General features: G+C 47.2%; 1 protein-coding gene across 2 annotated transcripts in view; it reads left to right on the top strand.

Moving 5' to 3' along the window:
* Positions 1 to 20000, top strand: part of LOC119104210 (alpha-1-macroglobulin) — a 100688-nt gene that overhangs the window by 1597 nt on the left and 79091 nt on the right. Inside the window, exons 2-8 of one of the 2 annotated variants that reach the window (XM_037227878.1) lie at positions 10545 to 10717; positions 11130 to 11245; positions 14397 to 14522; positions 14860 to 14976; positions 15673 to 15827; positions 18905 to 18989; positions 19313 to 19384. In XM_037227878.1, the coding sequence (XP_037083773.1) occupies positions 10545 to 10717; positions 11130 to 11245; positions 14397 to 14522; positions 14860 to 14976; positions 15673 to 15827; positions 18905 to 18989; positions 19313 to 19384 (844 nt within the window). Of the gene's footprint in view, positions 1 to 9982; positions 10718 to 11129; positions 11246 to 14396; positions 14523 to 14859; positions 14977 to 15672; positions 15828 to 18904; positions 18990 to 19312; positions 19385 to 20000 lie in introns of those variants that run through there. The other variant, XM_037227876.1, reaches the window with a different exon arrangement.

Here is a 20000-nt window from a genome sequence, read left to right as displayed (position 1 = left end):
CGGACATGGACACATATCATCGCCCGTCTCGTGCGAAACGTCTGCCTCGTCTGCTCCACCCAGGAGAGACCACGGTGCGGAGTGCTCGATTCATGGGACTCACGCTTTTCACGGGCTCACGCATGCGCGGAACTACCAACAATCCAAACATCTGTTGCCGGCCGTCTGGAGTGGATTCGGTAAATCGCTCCACGCCGTGGTCGAAGATTTCGTACATGCTTGTATATTGTCGTCTTCCTAATGACTTACACTGAGCTTTAAAGAGAAATAAATATTACAACCGAAACAGGAAAAGGGCGAAGAGAATGATCCGAAACGGATGGTAATAGTGTGCAGTGTCTTGCTCACTTTCACTCGAAAGCACTCGCTTGTGTGTTTGCTTTTTCGTGCGGTCCTTTTGCCTTTACAACGCCACAAAATAATTCTGAGCAACTTCCTCGACACGGTTGCTGTTGGGTCGCACCAAGATCGCTGCCGGTTCGCACTCACTGCGATGAGTGCTACCTTCAAGGTCACTGGCGGCTGGTCGGCAGTTACATGTTGTTGTGCACTTTTCCTTCCAGACAGAGGCCTTCGTGGGCTGGATTTGCGCGTTCAACCCAACTGTTACCCGTGGAGTGTGGATTACACTTTCCGCCGAGCACTCCTAATCAGCCTTAACCACCCGTAACCATGTCACCGCCCATCCCGTTCTTCGCCCGTTTACGATGGAAGATCCCATGGTTGCGGATACAAAAAAAATACGACACAATAAAAAGACCCACGGTTTTAATTACCTCTTGCTCTGGATCACTCAAAGGTCATGTAAATGCTGCTATGACGATCCAAACAAATCAGCCAGGAGTATCTTCTATTTTTTTGCAAAAATTTGTACGCCCATTATGTCGCAAAGATCTGATTTCAAAACGCTTGCGGGTCCAAAAACACAGTCACTGACATGGAGCATTCCTCAAAATGGCCATGTCCTTAAGGACGCACAATATCTCCCCGATTCATGGCGTTATTCATTTCACACGGGTACCCATAGGCTTACCCAAACCGTGACTCTACCCATGTCGCGTCGATTGTGTTATTCGAGATTGTCTGTTTAACGGCGCTGAGACATGATCAGTGTTGACAAACCATGATGGTTTGAGCTTCATGTCGCGCTTGGAATAATGCCTTGCTCAAACTTCACAACAGGAAGATGAAGTTGTCCATTTTGTATGGGCGCATACTAACGTTTCATGTATATGCACGCACACACATATTTATGACCACACATATTTATCATGCTAACCATATTTATGACCAGGTGGCGCATAGTTGGAGCTCCATCTTGTTAGCTGGCCCTGGAACATGCACAAATTATCTTTTTCTGCCATTATCACAAACCAAATTTGTGGATGGTGGCATCATGGTTAAATTTTTAGCACTTCGGTGAAGTGTCATTGCATTCATTTTTACTAGCCTCAGATGAAAGGTTACGGATAGCGGAAACACAGTGATACAAAAGGTTGAGTCAATGATGATACCAACATAATGCTCCTCGACAATGCCACTTGGCGTATTGTTCGGCAATGACGTGGGTAATGGAGAAAGAGCTACCAACCACATCCAGTGTACAGACATGAGTAGCTAACTGTACGACACATTTCACCAGATTCACCACACCCTTCGCCCATCCGAGACCACCCATTTGCGTGTAACACTCACTTTAACATTGAAAGCTTCCGTATAAGGGCGTTTCAGTAATTTTCTCGATCGTAGGATTTTAGAATCAGCTCGTGTTCACCAAAAAACCGCCATTGAATATCGTGGGGTCTCTTCGTCCTTTGCAAATTATACAGACGCCTTTTTCATACGGAGTCAAAAGGATATTTCGTCGCATGATTTGTTGCATTTTCAATCTGTTCTGGTCATGCGCAGAGAGTTTATCGCAAGGCCCTAGGTTTGTCGAGCTAAACCAGGGAGGGGGGGGGAGGGGGCGTTCCGGCATCTTAAGCATTACAGAATAGCGCCACTGCTTCCGAACCCCTGCTGCGAATTCGCACGTCGATCTGAGGCGACGTTGGTCACAAGATTTGGTGAGGTCGCAGCTTTAAACCCCATGAAAATCCGGTTGCCATGGTGATGAACCCCGCAGCACCGGAGAAAAGGCTCTTGATATCGTCGGCTACGTGTTGGCCGGTAGGTTGCGAGTTTTGCCAGCGGTCCTCCGCGCAGAAGATATTCAGGCGCATCAATGGGCATGCCGCGATCCTGAGTCAGAACGCGACGAAAAGGATTCTGTGAGACAACAGCAAGGCAATTGCAGTAGCGCTTATGTCCGTTCCTGCGTGCAACCGGCTACTAACGTCGTTGAATGATTCAGTTGGAATGGATCTAAAGCTCATAACGTGGATATTAAGACATGCGAGTGGCCACGCGGCTGCCTGGACCGTGGCGATGCGGGACGAACAGGCAATGAGACTGAGACACAAGAGCCTGTGCCTTACAGCATTGTTATTCTGCTGCAGTCTCGACAGCGCATGGTCAGCACATTCAGTTGACCCGTGCTGTTGATCGCAGTGCATGAGCCGGCTAATTTCATGACGTGTTGTTGCAAAAGACATTTCTTCAGGCGTAATCCTCAAATTTGTCATGCGGTACCTGAATCGAAAGTCACCAGAAACTCTTGGGCACGTGACGTCGTGGCATAGCTCAGAACATACCAGTGCAGTGTGTGTGTGGGGGGGGGGGGGGGGGGGGGAGAAACTAAAGGTTTTGCAGGAGCGGGTAGAGCGTTGAGGTACATGCTGTACACAATGCCTTTGGGGCATTTTTGAATGCTATTCTTTATGCGGCAAGACCAAGTGAAGCGCATTATCGTATGAAATTTTGGACGTGGTCCGATGCGGTAATAAATTGTTTGATGTAATCAAAGGACTAGACAATTTAATGGCCAGATTATCAATAGCCTCAAACAAAAATGGTTTATAAAAACAAATTGCGCATCGCGCAATAGTGTCCTTCTAGTCTATCCTGTAATTAATGAAACGTCTGTCCATGCGTCACGCCTGAATGCGTTCGTAGCTCTGACCCTATTGTAAGTCTTAGCGTGAAATTTTGCGAGCGGCAGGGTCAGGTGAGGTGCACTTGCGTAGCAGCTTTTGGACGCGACCCGACCGGCGGGGGCCGTCGGCAAACGCTGAACACGCGCGCCATTGGTTTAACACTGTCAAATGCGAAATGCTCAAGCTGCTTGAAATCGCCGAAACACTCGGCGAAACCTGGCCCGCCGCTCAGCAACGGGTGATTGACAGCAAAACGAGACCAGGCACATTTAGACGTGGAAAGGAACGGTCAATCGCTGCAGGGCAAAAGCGTGGATCGACGCGCGTTCGAGGCGCTCGTGCGCTCGTGAGCAAACCGCGACAGTTTTCGAATGTTTTTAATAATTTGTCAGATCTCGGCAATCCGAGCAGACAGCGATGCAAAAAAGACTGTGCCACACAGGCGCGTGTAGTCTACAAATCACCCAGTCAGCCCAGCACCGTCCAGACACACAGCGACGCCAACAGACAGACCAGGAAGCGACCCATGTCGGTTTTTCGCAACATGGAACACAACATCGAATACATCACGCTGGCGTCCAGACAAAGCAAGCCGGGACGGTGAAAAGTACACTGGCACAAGTACACAAGTACTATCCACCTCAGATATGTCAGCATTTCGCAGCGGTTTGGTCACAATCGTCCCAAACGTCCCTTAGTACGCAGGTCGCCGTTGTCGGCGCGAATTGCCGCTATCATGTGCCGGCATATCTTCGGCTACGAACTGACCTGCAAGGCACGAGTTTCTGTGTGAGATCCTCCGCACAGAAGATATTCAACCGCGTCAATAGGCATATGGCAAACGTGGGACTGGCTGAACAGGGCAAAAGTAATTCTGCAGAGACAACAGCAAACATATCCAGTAGGCGCTACATACGTTTCTATATACAGCTGGTTTCACGCTTTAGCATGGTATAGCTGGATTGGCTAATTCACACATCGCCTATACCACACAAGAGTGGGCGCTTATTTAGACGTGTGAGAGACTATCCAGAAGCGCGCACCATGGCGATGCGGGAAAAAACGTCTGAGAGATAAGGACGTGCGTGCACACCTTGCTGTTTTGTAGCAGTGGTCTGCACCTTCAGCTGGCCACGTGCCGTCGATCACAACGTATAAACTGGACTTTTCAAATAACACGGTACTAGCCTTAGTTGTTTTGGGGCGTATGGTTGGTAGCTCCAAAGAGCATCGTGGAAAACACAAAGGGATTTACATCTTTGGCCAACGATGTTCTTTGATGCATCCAACCAAACCTAGACAGGTTCAGGGTAAGACAATGAAAAAACTCAGAACCAGGCTGTACAAGAAATAAGTGCATCATGCAATGAAGCCGGTCTAGTTGGTTATAAACGATATTATTTGATGTTTGCATAAATTGAGGCGCGCCTTCTCAGCTGTTCAATTCCTTCTTGACTGAGTGCAGCTGTGGATGGTGGCTGAATCGTTTTAACACGCGCTCGGGAAGAGGGTCAGTTTGACCCCCGGATGATTTTCCGGAATGGTTTCAGAACGGTGCGGCGTAGCTGCACCACATGTTGCATAGCTGTAGACAACTGAATAGCGGATCGTTTGGTATCAACAATTTATATTTACCTTGTAAGTCGCTGGCCTATAGCAGGTCAGAATCAAGCCATGCATTCAGCGAAGATAATTTCTACGGAATAGCTCAATCTGATGCCACAACGGGGTGTTTGGCGAAATCATACATCTCTGAGATAGTTCCATAGGCAACAGAACAATTGAATGAACAACTTGCATTGACATAGGGTCAGGTATAAAGGTCAGACCAACCAGCATGTTGGTTGGTCTGACCTTTACCAACGTGCTCCATTACTCTAGAGCCTGCTATATGGATAAGTTCTGGTGCTCATTTCGGATTTATTGATGACAGGAACCACGCTGTACATCTCCGTGAGCTTCTTAATGGTCAGAATGGGTCAGTGACCTGAAATAGCCCGATTCAACTTTTTCAGGAATATACTGCCTGACGTAGCCTTTACCGTTGGTTCAAATGCAAAACTCAAAACACTTTTATATGATCTTGGTAACCATGCCTGCGAAAGATAAAAAGGCCACTTACCTAAAAGTAGCACCAGCGACCTTCTGCTTGGAACAGATATCTAGATTCTGGGGACACTTTGGACGCCAATTTGGAGTTTGACCGTTTTAACCTTGTTTGACACTTAGGTCATGACCCAGGAACCTCAAATTTTGACAAAAGTAACTTCACATACGATCCACACACAGTGTGAATTTGGTATCTCTAGTTTTGTTGGTTTTAGATCCCAGGAGGGTCAAATTGACCCCCACCCGAACGAAGAGTATTCAACCGGCCACCCGGCGTGTGTTAATCATCTATTTTCAGTCTTCATTGCTGGTCACGACTCAAGTGGTCAACAGCGTTGAAGTTAGGTTTTGTCTGGTTTTGTTCCATGTTTACCTTTCACCTTACCAGGACAGTGCTGATCAATAGATTGAAAACCGCTGAAAGATGACGTCAAAGAAACGCAGCTTAAAATGAATGTTACCGGAAGATTATCTCAAGCCAATCAGCTAACGATGCTAAGATTAATTTTTGGTTTTGTCGTTACCGCCTCAAGTAGGAGTGACAGCATGAGGTTAGTTTGGTGAGTGGGAACGACACTTAACTGACTACTCCTTCTGAACTGACGCTTCCATAGTTGAAGATGTCGAGATAGGCATCGCAAATGACGGAAAAGGATAACTGATAGTTTTTTTGTGTGTAGAAAATATCAATATTTAGTAAGTAGACTAATCTAAACAACGATTTATATTAACTGAATAATAAAATTTTAGAATTTTACAATTCTGTTAATATCGTGTTCAAAAGTCATCATTTGATGGCGTCTTGAAATGTCTGCACGACGCCATGGTTGCTGCCCACTGGCAGTGGCAGAGTTTCTTCTGTAGCGGACGGGGTGACTGACTTGTTTTACGTGCTACAAGGTGTTGGCAGTGGTTAATGCGTGTAAGTTTTTCGTTACGGCGTAATGTGTGCGAGTTTTGGGGTTTCTTTGTGCTGTTCTCGTACATCTTTCCGTGATAACATATCTCTTACTTGCATTTGCCATATCGGTAATGGTACTGTTCTTATAGGGAATGTTTCACGTTTGAAGATGTTGAAACAAGCATCAGATATGATGGAACAAGCACACTTATGACCACTGATATGCTTTTTAAGTGAAAAATTGCTTCAGACAGCACAATTTCCTGTTCAGTAAATGTGCTCTTCAATGCGTCGTGGTTTGACTATGTCATGACACCTTGCCCAACATTGATTGAGAGCTACTTGACAGTCATTACATCTGGAAGTCGCGCTCACAAACGTCAGATATGAAGGTCTTGATAATTATGTTTTTCGTGGCCTTAATCACCGCATGGTTTGTGGGATGCCTGCATTTTGTTGGTGTCGTTATGGCGTCATGTATGCCGAAGTGACTTTAAAATGCCCTTCTCGATATACCTTTACCCATTTTCACGGGCGTGTAGCCCACAAATTTGAGAGGTTTATATCTAAAGGACAGGATTGTGAACAGCACCGAAAGGTCTTCGACATGACCATTTCAGTTCAAAACCATCTATAAATGTTGAACACTCCCGAGGTACTCGATTTTTAGCCTCATGTCTGTCATAACCAGTGCCTGCGCCCAAGTGCCTGTGCTGCTCATCACAAAGTGCGATTCGTGATCATCTGCCCCTGCATCCCCTTTCTTCCCCAATCCTGCACCCTCGTGACACCCCGCTGTTCCACGACAGATTGCGTGCGGCTGCCACAAGCGGGCCGAAGTGGAGTGGTGAGGGGTGCAGTGCAGCTGGCCCTGGTGGAAGCGTCTGAGCGTCAAGCGTACCTTGCAGAGTCCTTGCGCAGGATTCGTTTAGGCGGTTGGGTCCAAGGCGCATGTAGTTCTGCCCTACCGCTATCCATTCTTTGACATCGTATAGTCGATAGTCAGTGGAATACAGTCCTTGCTCTTCGAAAGTGTGCGGGTCCAAATCACTAAAAATGCGCTAATAGCCATGTCATCGGCAGCTACATTTTGCACTCCACCGCTGCATCCCTTGGTGCTAAGTCACAGCAAACATGAATGCGTTGGTGGCAATTAAATATTCTGCGCCATAAGCGTGGCACAGCTAACGATGTGGGCCCTTTGGCGTGACGTTTCCTTGACGTCATTTATGCATGATTACTTCGCAATTAGGCGGCACCAAACAAGCTCGCGTGCGTCAGGCTCAGAAACAACAGGATTTAAAGCCTTGAAACTTGCATGGATGTGAGCTGCAGGAAATGCTTGTGGAATGCCTTTCTTAGTTCAAAACTCCATACAAATGTGCAGCAGTTTCCTGAGCCTCAATAGCGACTACTGAGCAACTGTGTTAACTTGAGGTCTTGAGGTTAACTTGGGGTGTTAACTTGTGAGGTCAAGGTAATAAGAGTAGTAAGATAACCATTGACTTTCGGTGTCACGTACTGGTGAACAGTCAATGTGGTTGGATACCGAGTTCAGAACCGGCAAGGTTCAGTCGTTGTAAGCCTTTTCAACAGCCGAAACGTAAGAAAAAGCTTACTGTGCGCACCAAAAAAAGAAGAAAAAAGCGAAATTGTTGAACACACTTTAATTACTCAAAAGCATGGCAGGTTGAAGCATCGTTTTTGGCCAATTTTTTGTAACCTGTAGTTTGTGTAACCGAGATCTCAGATGCTATTTCGAAACAAGTGATGACGGTCGTCAGGAGGTGATAAAAATACGATGGATGGTGGTTGTGTTGCATCGGCGCATCCACATGGTCGAAAAGGGAAACTATGTAATTTGACACAGAATGAGGCCAAGGTATCCAATGCAAAACATATGACGGAAATGAAGATCAGGAACATAGTCCAGTCGACACCTCTGTAACGTGTGCACCACCTCTCTTCTCTGTTCACTTAACGAGTGCAGCCACCTAATGTATTTTTGATATTTTTCAGTCTTGTTTTCAAGTCTGACATATCTATGAAACTCCGGCCAGAAATGTGCCTATACTTTTTGGAAAATAATAACACAGAAAATGAGTCAAAAGTGATATTCATGCCTCCCTGGTTTTTGTAAATGTGTTGTATGCCATTTCTTGTCGTAACCCGCTGTGCATTGACAAATCTAAATTATAACTTTTGAAAAATAGATTTCAGTGGGCATGCAGTGCTCTGCGTTTTTCTCACGTCAATCAGATGAGATTATATCAGCGATGGGACCTCAGAGGACCCCAGCAGGTCAATGAAATAAGCTGTTTAAGCTTCTCTTTAAGGGGAATGCGCTCATTTAAGCCAGCACGTAAGGCGCCAGACGGAGCGCATGGCGCCCGGTGTTCAGGGTGGATCTCCTCTCCAAGGCGTGAGAATGACTAAAGGGTTAGGAGGAGTCCGCACTTTCAGGTAAATGCACTCAATGCAGCACCACAGGGTTAGCATGCGGCCCGGGCGGCGGGTTGAATACCCCTCGCTCGGAAGGGGGTTAGATTTGAACCGCCCTGAGATCTTGGAAACTAAGGTAGCTGGAGACAGCAAATTTACCGCGTGGGTTGGCCTGTATGTGAGCTAAATTGTGCTGCCAGATTTGAGGCTCCTAGATTTTGAGTCAAATAAGGTCAAATAAGTTCAAACTCCAGATTGGAGTCGAAAGTGCCCTCAGACCTCCTCGTGCAACCACCGTGTACATGGATTTTCGTTATAAGCAAAAGGTTAATGATGTTCATTTAAGGTCAATGATTTTTTTCACCTCAAAAAGGTCAAAGTGACCAAAAACCTACGAGATTGGTTTTATTTTTCCATACAAAGAAGCACCAGGGATTACGTCAGGCGATATGTTCCAAAAATCAACATGTTGGACTGGGTCATTTTAGGTCACTGGCCTACTTTGGCATCTGAAAAGTTCGTGGAACATCTATTGCGCTGCCTGTTATTGATGAATTCGAAATTGACACCAAAAACGACCCTGTAAAGCAAGCCCTCGAGTAAAAACGCCGGTTAGTTTTAAGCGCAATCTAACCTTCATACGTGACCCAGCTCAGCGGAATTTGTTTTAATTCTAAATGCAATTGGCTTTTGCCTAAGAAACTATCTTAAAGGTGCATGGTTTCGTCTGACGCCCCGTTGTCACAACACATTTAACGGTTCCTTAGGAACTGCCCCCGATGACAGCCGAGGGCTTAACTTTGACCTACCATGCGTCAGCGGCCTCACAAGGTACATATATTTCTTATACCAAAAGAGCCGCTATTCATTCGCATACAGCTATGTAAAGTTTGGCGCGGCCACGCTACGTCGGTCAGAAATCATCCCGGAAAAACCTTCGGGGGTCAAATTGACCGCTCCCCACCTGAGCGCGTGTTAATGCTAAACTTCCAAGTGAAGCCTCAACGTGGCACCTGCCCCTGCCCCTTTTCCCCTTTCCCTGTATTCGTTCCAGTCCCTTTCGCCGCTCCTGCCCTTGCCCCTGTCCCTGTTTCTGGCTCTTTTTCTTTTATCTGCCTCTGTTTCCACAGCCATGCATGTGCCGTCAAACGTTTCGAGTCCAACCGCAGTTTGAAGTGGGTATGACCGTGGACGTCTTGGTCCCGATCTGTTGTACTACAAGCTGCCACTGACCACATACGGCAGTATGCTTTGGTCTTGACGCGCCATATTGCTAAAGATGTGCATTTTCGGCGACATCCTTTGTTGCTCTTATCAGCTGAGGAGTTCGTGATAACATCGCATGACATTCAGAACAGCTTAAGCATACTGCTTAGACTGGTGCCAGCGCCAGTCCGAGCAGTGCAGCTGCGAAGTAACACGCCGTGCCGTCTTCCTGCTGTAATCAACCCAGCCTGGTCGTTTATGCTCAGATCCAGATGGCTACTTCCCCGGTGCGGCGAACCGTGCGGAAAATCCCGGCTTTCGGGTGATGAAATGTCGGCTGCCATGCAAACGGTGCTTCCAGCGTATAAACACTGACTGGCAAATCTGACTTGGAATTTAACAGGGAGCTGTTTGAACTCTGCAAGCTGAGGACAGCACGGTGGTACGATAAAGATGATGGCGACCGGGGCTGGAAAAGAAACAGTAACCTAAGGCGAATCATGAAGTTCGTGAGTCGCGATCATTCGAGCGATCCGGTTCCTACAATGCCTGGTCCCTCTCGCTACAGCTTCATAAAGCATCTTAGCAATGCGAGCAAAGAGATGCCATTGACATCACTGTCTACCGAACAACAGAGCAATGTTGCGTCTGTCATTCATTTGTCATGGGGCTAAGGTGATTTTTCAGGATATTTGTCATGGGGCTAAGGTGATTTCTCAAGACATTTGTCATGGGGCTAAGGTGATTTCTCAAGACATTTCATCTCTCCGAAGCCTCCGCCGGCGCAGCTGTGATGTACGACCTCTCGGATATCCGGTACGTCTGACCGGTGACGTCATCCCCTTCCACAGCGGCTTCCTCTTCACGTCGCCCAAGCAACTAAAGGCGGGCACCAGCGAACGCGTCTGCGTCACGCTCTTCAACCTGCCCGGGCCGGGGCGGAACGTGACCCTCAGTCTCTCACTCTGGGCCGGGGCATCCCCCTGGACTAGGCTGGTGGAGCTGATACCAGACACGGTGGACGGTGAGATCCAAAAGGCCACAAACAGCGGGTGTTTGAATACGAGCCAGAAGAGAATGCCTGTCATTAATCTGGCGTTTGTGACGCGCGTAGGACATCACCGCATCGTTAAAAGGTTGTCGTTCTAATTATTTGCTGTTATGTTCGCGAGCGACAGCTCAGCACCGCAGATTCCTGGACACATAATATTCTGGACTGCTTTGCTACGATTGCCGTGTGTCGGAGCCCGCCTGATTAACCTTACCCCTATGTGTGTGTCTAGACTGTCTCTTTCTACTGCCACCCTGAGTGACTGTTGCTATTGTATCATTACTATCCTGATTGCCTGTTATCAACTGACACTGACGATCTGATTGGTTTAGTTGCCGTCGGTCATTCTGATTGGCTGTCGCACTGACTCCGCTGTTCGCTTCAGCTGATGGCGATCACTGTTTTGACCTGGACGTGCCGCGCTCGGTGACCAACTCCCGGGGCCATCTGGACCTCAGCATTGCCAACGCCGCCGGACTGCGCTTCTCAGACGAATCCTGGGTTTGTACCCCAGATAATGCAACTAATGCACGAGTGGGTTTGGGCAATTTCGGCGTCCTTTTTACTGGTATCCATGTTTCGGGAATCGTAGAACATGTTGCTGATTTCATAATATTTTATGTAGGTAACGTGAAATCGCATTGATAAAAAAGACCGTATGCTTCGTAATCTATGCTTATAAAGTGATACATTTTCAAGCCTGCTCGTCCCTGATAAGTGCTATTTTGGCAGTGGCCGACCACAGCATCGGGCGTGTCCAGCAATAATCACAGAAGTACTGGTCGGCTGCGTCCGATGATTTCAAGTCTTTTGCGTGAAGCAGGCTTAATATTCTTAAACACTGTAGCACAAGCCGGGTGCTACCTAGCACAGACGTGTAGTCTTCAGAACCCGCTTAGGAAGACCGAACCAAGTGGGAAGACGTTAGTTAACCCTTGCTCTGATCCCCTTCTTGTAACGCAAACTGAGAGGAGGGGGGGGGGGGGGTGATGTGACCTTCTGCCGGTTCAAACTAAGAATGATAGGAAACCCATTGATTCGTCTCAGTGAGGTCTGGCGAGTTGTAGCTGAATATTATGCTGCTGGGTCAGTAATTGGCCGCATTTTGCCAGGTCAAACGATAATAGCGATATAGTTTCAATTTTTGGCGCGCTCGCGGAGCTGCAAAGACTATCCAGATCCTGGTGAATCACTGGGACTACTCCGTTGCCATGAGGCGAGGCCGCGCTGGCAAAAATATTCCGCCGGCTAAGCGGTGTGTTTAAATGCAGATCATGACCGTCAAGCCGCGGCAGCGGGTGATGTTTTGCGCAGCGTCAGCCGGCGGTGATTGCTCCTCAGTGTTATTATCTCCTCGATGAGTCCAGGGAGGATGAGCTCGAACTATGAACCGGTCACCCACCCTCACATGCGCATCAACCAGCTGCGGCACCGAGGCGTCATCGAGCGGACAGACGGTCAGAGCTGTGCTCAACTGACCGGGCTCATATCACGGACACGGAGCGGAGATACGCAACTCGTAAAAACTGTGTTCGAGCTGTGCCCAACTGACTGGGCTCATACCACGGACACGGAGCAGAGATACACAACTCGTAAAAAACACTGCGCTTATACCTTGTCGGCATCAACCAACATGTGAGTCCATATGTACTGAAGACCTGGAAATGTGTCGTGCTCCTGGTGTTTCCCCTGACACCGGCTTTCCAAGCACTCAGCGTTGGTCGGTATTGCCTGGTTACAGCAAATAAGTCGATGACCGGTCGGATTAAAGCTCTGTTCAAGTTAAGGAGGGTGCGCCTATCGGCTCTTAAGGTCATACGAGAAATCACTTTCATGAGGTTTATGCGCCTAGGACACTTAAGATTTATCATCTTCAAGTGTGGCTTGAATGAGAGCCGACGGTCAAATGTGAGGCCCAGGAAACTGGTCTCATTACATACCGGAATAACAACAATATACGGTCGTAACTCTGGGTCTCTACATTCCCGGCTCCTTGATCAGAAGTCCATGCACTTGGTTTTGGTTGTTCAAGCATTTAAAACCATACCAAAATGGTGTTGTCGACAAGTGTGGATGTCACCTTTGAAAGAGAGGTTGCAGTGTCGTCCTCGGTCGTCTGTATTATGGTCTGGCACTCGTCGGCTACTTCTGCTTATTAGCTGGTGGTAGGTTCCCGTAGGGGGACCCACTGCCTGGATGTCCAGCATTTATTCCAACCCATACTGGAAAATGATCACTCTCACATGTGGTGCTCCTAATGGCCAAAAACAATCGTAAGAGAAGGGACGAGGAGCAGACAGAAAGATGTATAGCTGAAGTGGTGCTGGATGGGTATATGGGTATATGGGACGGGTATATGGGTATAAGTGGTGTTGAAGAGATATATGGGTATGCAGGCGGGTGCCGTTTTGTGCATTGTGAACCGGGTAAGCTCTTTATGTTCCTGGGCTCAAATGCGAGGTGCAACTGAGTCAGGAGAAAATCCTGTGCGTGGTGAATGTTGGGACAACGAGGGTAAATGTGCCGTCCAAAGGTAAAACTCCATATGCTCATCTCTGGCCATTTTGCGTTTTTTATGTCATCTGACTCGTCTTCTTATGCTGAATTCAGATATTTAAACCAATAGTTGTAATTTGCACAACCTCGTAGCTAAAAGAACTGGCTAAAAGCTTATGAAAATTTGAACTCAGGGCTTAAGTCACCAAATTCGGCATGAGTAGATAACATAAAAATAATCAGATATAATAATATAATAATATAATAAAATAATATAATAAAAATAATCAGAAATAATATAATAAAAATAATCAGATATAATATAATAAAAATAATATAATGAAAATAAGCAGATAATAAATAATATAATACAAAAATAAAAATAATAAATAATATAATAAAAATAATTAGATGACATAAAAAAACGCAAAACCGGCAAAAATTAGCATATGGGGTTTTAACTTTGGATGGCAGAAATGTGATCGCTCCGCGTAAAACACCCGCAGTCTTCATGACTGTCGCTCGTGAGAACGCGAAGACAAAACAAATTTGGGGCGAAACCAAATTTCTATTTTTTTACGGCGCAGTTGTCCGTCCAAATACTCCATCCAACCACTAACTACTGTTGGGGACAAAGGTCGAGTCATCGACAGCTTTTCTTTTATGCTATTCGGACCCTTTCCAAGTATTAAAAAATGTTTTGGATTTTATTGGGTCATTTGAAACCATCCACATTAAAAAATTACGCGCATGGCTACCCCTTTGCCAGTTCAACTTCACACGATACGTCCCTCTGTTGTTATTGATCATTTCAATGTGGAGCAATAGCACGTGGTGTCTGAATGTGATTGTGCGGGGCGTGGCTAATCAGATTTTGAATCGTTCCTCACCGAAATAAACTGCATGTACCCTCCACAGAGCCATTAGTTTTTTTTGTAAAGGTCTGGTTTGTGGAGGCGATTTCATCAACCGTTTTATGAGGTCATTCGCTTGCAAATACAGATAATGGCCAGACATCGACATTGCAACCTGTATTAGTCACCGCCGAACAACGTTTCGTTCCGAAAATACTTCCGGAAACGATACTACCAATTTTACGGCAGTCTACCTACTCGGCGCACATGAGCTTACATTGTCCTGTTTTCCCGTCTTTCAGGTGGGAATCAAGCCATTCACGCTGCTGACACTGATTCAAACGGACAAGCCCAGGTACCGTCCAGGCGACAAAGTCCTGATTCGCGTCATATCTCTGCGATATGATCTCACTCCGCTTATCGAAAACGTGAGTTGCTGATCCTTGAAAGGACACATTGCCGAATGCAATGAGGAGGAGTTTATTTAGAATAGGCTTTTAGCATGTCCAGTGATGGTTGCTAAATAGCTGCGATAATCATTAAGAAATGTGCGCGGGTGGTGAAGCAGGCCCGCCTATGTCCTCAGCAGATTTGTTCAGTAGTGACGGATGCGGATGAAACAGAGCTATTCTAGAATTTTCTTCAGGTTCCGATGCGCTTTTGGGCTGCTCTTATGCTGAAAAGGAACTCATCCGCAGCGCTGTATAATTCAGTGCAAGCCATGTGCCGGATGTTTGTATCTTTCAACTGGCCATCGCCCCTCAGATTCCGGAGGTGTGGGTGACCACCCCAGACAACATTCGCGTTGCCCAGTGGAGTGACATCAAGACCAGCGGAGGCCTGATCCAGCTGGAGGTGCAGCTGACCGAGGAGCCGCCACTGGTGAGATCACATAAAAGCCATGATCCCGCGCTGATGCAGTCATTCTCTCCCCCCCCCCCCCCCCCCCCCCCTGTCTGTTCCCTCCAATTAGTGAGATCCTACAACAGTAGAGGAGCCGCCCCTGCCGACATTCTCCTTCCCCTGGCCGTTCTCTCCACTCAGTGAGATCCTGCAACAGCAGAGGCCCCGCCCCTGCTGAGATCACAGGAACGTCGAAAATCAGCTGTGGTGCAGCCATTCCCATCCCTCTCCTCCCCTCGGTAAAATCACGATCTGGCCAAGCAATCATCCGAGGTGAAATCATTCCCCTCTCTTTCCGTCCGGTAAAATCATGCTCTGGCCAAGAAATTGTTGGAGGTGAAATCACATCTCCTGCTCTCTCCCGATGTAAAAATCATACTCTGGTCAAGGAATCCTCCGTGGCGAAATATTCCCCATTTCCCTTCCTCCGCTAAAATTACGCTCTTGCCAAGCAACCGTCGGAGGTGGAATCATTCTCCTCTCCCTCCTGCCGGTCAAATCACGCTCTGGCCAAGGAATCGTCTGTGGTGAAGTCAATCAGCTACATGATGTCGACCTGCTAAGTTGCAGAGGTTCACCACTCGAAGAGGAAGCGTCACCAAGACCATAAAAGCTGTTTGCATACACCCGAGCGCTGCTGAAAGCGTTCCGGTAATCTCTGCAATTAACTTTCAGGGCAGATGGACCATCCACGCGAGGACAAAACGCCGGTCCGAAACACATGGTTTCGACGTGGAGGAGTATGTGCTGCCCACATTCGAGGTCAAGGTCAAAAGCCCAACCTATCTGCTTGAGGGAGAGAAGACAATCACCGTCGACGTCTGCGCCAAGTAAGCCTTGATTGGCGGAGACTCGGTCTTTGGCTGATGACGTATCCACGTAAAGCGAGGCTAGATGTGTGGAGAGCATTACTCTGCCCTGTTGGGCCCGAGTTGCCATTCACTGTGCACCACGAGCTGCAAGGTCGCATGATCAAACGCAATGTCTGGGTCGTGCAGTCTGTCAGCTTAGTGGTTCAGGGTCGCGTCCATCACTGACTTAAATATTGACGGAAGGATTGAAGTCCTCCCCGTACTGGAGGGGGAGGGGGGCCGGCGGGGGATGACAAGTTTATGTCCATTAAGTGCCCGTGGAACTAGCGCCAATTTTTTAAAAGTTGAGAAGCTCAGTGCCCTGGTCCTTATAGCTTATGCTCTGCTGAGTGTGAAAAAGTGGGAGACCAGCGCGAAAAAGTCACGAGAGAATATAACACGTAATGAAAGTCGCATACCAGAAAGGCAAACCTTGTAAAGAGGAAAGTGGACCTGTCCCCTCACTCGTTTTCTTTGCTCCTGGTAGTGCTGAACCGAAGACATTTTCAAAATATGTTTCTGGGCGTAGGCCTACTGTATGTCGGGCCATGGCAGCCGTAGCTGATACAGTTGAAGGTCAACCAAGTCCACCATTGGAACGTTGCTGTCTGTCGTTGATCACTCACGGGAAGTTCAATATAAAAAGGCAGGGACGAGTTTTTGCGACAAACAGCAACAAACAGGTCATGACAGCAACAAACGAGGCAGCACATGAAGTAACGCAGTTCTGTGTCACGGTTGTTCAGACATTGAGTTAAACGTGATTTAACTGCACCAAGCGCAATGACATGTAGCATACGATAATCGCGGTGCGTCGATGATGCTGATTTGCCATGACAAATCCCTCAGATATGGCGAAGTCTTCCCATTTTTAGAATATTTGTTGACCTTGATAAAACTGCTTTGACCTATGAATGTTTTTAGCTGGGGACAGATTACTGGGCTCATGTTTCCATGCCATTAAATAAGACGAAAAAATAGCCGTCGACTTTTGGTTGCCATGGTGCTTAAAAGAACAGAAGCCTATGACAAACTTGCTACCGCCTCCCATCGCTCGTGTTGATTTATACGCCCGCGCTTCACTGCGGCCCGATGCGCCGTTTCAACGGAAGTCGAGCCGCCGTGTCATATGGACGATGGGAGGTAATTGGCAGTTTGTTTGTTTGGGCCGCTCCGAACACAACCTTTGGCGTCCGGCCTGTTCCGTTCTGTTCGGATGCGTGACATTTTCTTGAGACGCCGCGTCTTCGCCGGATGCTTCGCTGGGCGGCTGTTTCGCCCATCGTTGCAGCGAGAGTCTGTAGGTTGGTTGTGTGGGTCCTGGTCTAGACCCCATCAGCCCAGCAGGTCAATCCTGGTCCAACGGCATTATCTATTTTTCATTATTAAACTATATAGTGAAATAATTATACAATTATATGATTACAGTTATATACTATTATTTAATTATATACTATGCCATTGAATATTTATCATTACTATACTATGTAAACTCGGCCAGCATTATTAATCGGATGATGTGGGCGAAAGTCTAAGCGTTTTCACAATGAATTGATGCGATGAAAAGCTCTCAAATAATTAACATGCTTTTACTCAATGGAAATTGGCTTCTATTTTTTCAAATAGTATAAGCTTCCTTAAAAAAACATTTCATTAACTTTTAAAACTTAAGATGCCGGAAACTTTGTGAAAATGCTCAAAATATATTTCAAAATGGTTTAAAACTAGACGCTATGAGGGCAATCGCTCCCGACGGCGGAGGATTTTCGTGGAGAACACTTTTGCTCCGAGCCTTATAAAACCAGAAGGAGGAAGTTCTAAAAAAGGTCATCCGTTGGCGATATTTCTTTTTTATAAAACTGGCCTGTGATCATTTTTTTAATGCCTATTTCAAAAGTCGCGCAGCTGCTGCCCAATGCCATCGTGCCCGTGTCGTGGCCGGTGGCCATGAGAAATGCATGCTCAACATGAAACAGATTGTTTGAGCTGCAGCACGCTAATTGTAACACGCAAGTTTCTTATGCTCTAAGCGCACAATGGACACTGGGGTAACGAACGAATTCTCTTGCATCGATAACTTACAATTTGTGACAAATGTAAGACATATGAGCACGCACCCACCTTCCACCCGCTGCATTAGCATACAAGCTCGGAGCCTTCCACACACCATGCAGCTGGTCGTTTCCGCAGGTAGGTGTCACAGCGTCACAATTTCAAATTTGTCAGTGTGTTATAGTGAGCCACGTGGACTGATCATGGTTGGCGAATCTAGTGCATATCAAAAGAGGATATATAATGAGGACACGTGTAAGAAGCACACAATAGTGAGGACATACAATAAGATAACGAGGACATACAACAAGATAACGAGGACATGTCGTGGCATAACATGGACATACAACAATATAACGATGAAACTTTTGTGTCTCCTCTGACCTCATGTCACCCATTGATCCTGTGAACTCAAAGTGCCAAAATGTCCGGCCCTTTCAAAAACATACGTCAGCGTCGGTGAAGAAATGTGTCTAAATTGCGTAAAACTGGTTCTGTGCGTGTCTCCCCGCATCCCAATGCTTACGATGAAAGCACCATCGGGTGCCGACGAAGTGGTCTTCTGTTAGCAATGCAGTGACGCTGCGCCGTAGCACAGCAGCTAACCGTTCCTTACGGGCCGGGTAGACCTGGCCTTTGATCACGGCTATCACGATCACGCATCCGTGCAGCAGCGCGAAGTCTTGCAAACTAGAAATGCCACCAGCCATAGCTATAGCGCACGGGTCTGGAAGTCCAAATCACTCCTGGGGAAACTGGTTCGATTTGCAGACGGGCTTGCAAAATGTCTTTTGCAACCACGTGTTCCAATGCTCTGGCGAGGGCTGGCACCGGTTGTGCCGAATGACAGTACGGCTTGTCTCCGATGCTGCATGTTGTGAAATGTGGTACGGTTTGTCTCCAATCCTGCATGTTGTGAAATGTCGTTTTCGAATGGTTTCACAACGCAAGATCCCCGGCTTAAGACGTCACGAGGTGACGACCGCTGCCCTTGCGCACCTCAGGTACACCTTCGGCCAGCCACTGATCGGAGCCAGCGTGACGGTGAACGTCACGAAAGGGCGTGATCACGTCAGTGACACTCTCACGGTGAGTCGGTGGCAGACCAAGACCGTGACACTCCGGACAGTGTCAGTGACACCTTTACGTGGCATCAGAGTTGCGTTGGAATATGTGCTGGGATCTAATGCATACCAGCAGCAGAGCGGCAGATGCATTCTGCAACGTCATCCCATCCACAGGGTCTTTCGTGGATACACCATCAATGGTCAACGATGCTTATTGTTGCCGCCACCCAATGACATACAATCCCATTCTTCCCCACATGGCCAACACGTGGCCGTTGTAGTGGTCAGCATTGTGCGTATTAGTTGGCATAGTCGAGACGCGTTGCGGTGTTTCTGTTGTTACAGACGGACGAGACGGGCTGCGCCTCCTCAGATCTGATTGTGGATGAACTGCTGTCTGGCTTTAGGTTTGGCGTTGTAAGTAAATTCCAGACACTTGTGTTTCTCTGGGCCCGTGACAGTCAATGGACATGACCCCGGTAAAACTGCACGACCAATGGGTCATTAAAGAACAGTAGTGCGATATCCTTTCCTTAATTTTTAGGTCGCATTAGATGATTCCAGCGATGTCGTCTGTGTTGGCGTAGAATACCATTTGGTGCTTAACCAAGATCGTAATGAGTGTTACATAATGAAAAGGCTGTTATTGTCTGTGTGCTCATATTTCATCTTCTGGTTTTGTATGTGTTAGTTTCGGGCACGTGCTGAAAGGTAAGATGTTGCCTTGGAAATGAACAGACGATGGTTCCCATACCACGGAGAAAGTGCGAACTTACTCCAGCCCTAAACAAACAAACAGATTCTTGGACAACCCTTGAGCTGTTAGGTGTGGGCGGTAGGTACTGTAGATGTGACTGTGGCGATGCCTGTTGTGCTTCATTGTAGGTGCATTTTATACGCATCTAGGTAACGACGGGAATTCTCGGTTTTCTCCATACTAAATGTGTTCTTATGATAGTGATGCACACCTTTCATCCTTACACCCTTAAAACGTGTTGCCTTGTGACATTTATATATCTCCAGCAATTAAAAA

The sequence above is a fragment of the Pollicipes pollicipes genome, unplaced genomic scaffold, assembly GCF_011947565.3.
Source record: "Pollicipes pollicipes isolate AB1234 unplaced genomic scaffold, Ppol_2.1 Scaffold_6052;HRSCAF=7182_pilon_pilon_pilon, whole genome shotgun sequence".
Classification (NCBI taxonomy): domain Eukaryota; kingdom Metazoa; phylum Arthropoda; class Thecostraca; order Pollicipedomorpha; family Pollicipedidae; genus Pollicipes; species Pollicipes pollicipes.
Note: the sequence above shows the minus strand (reverse complement) of the source record. Positions and strands in the feature narration are given on the sequence as shown.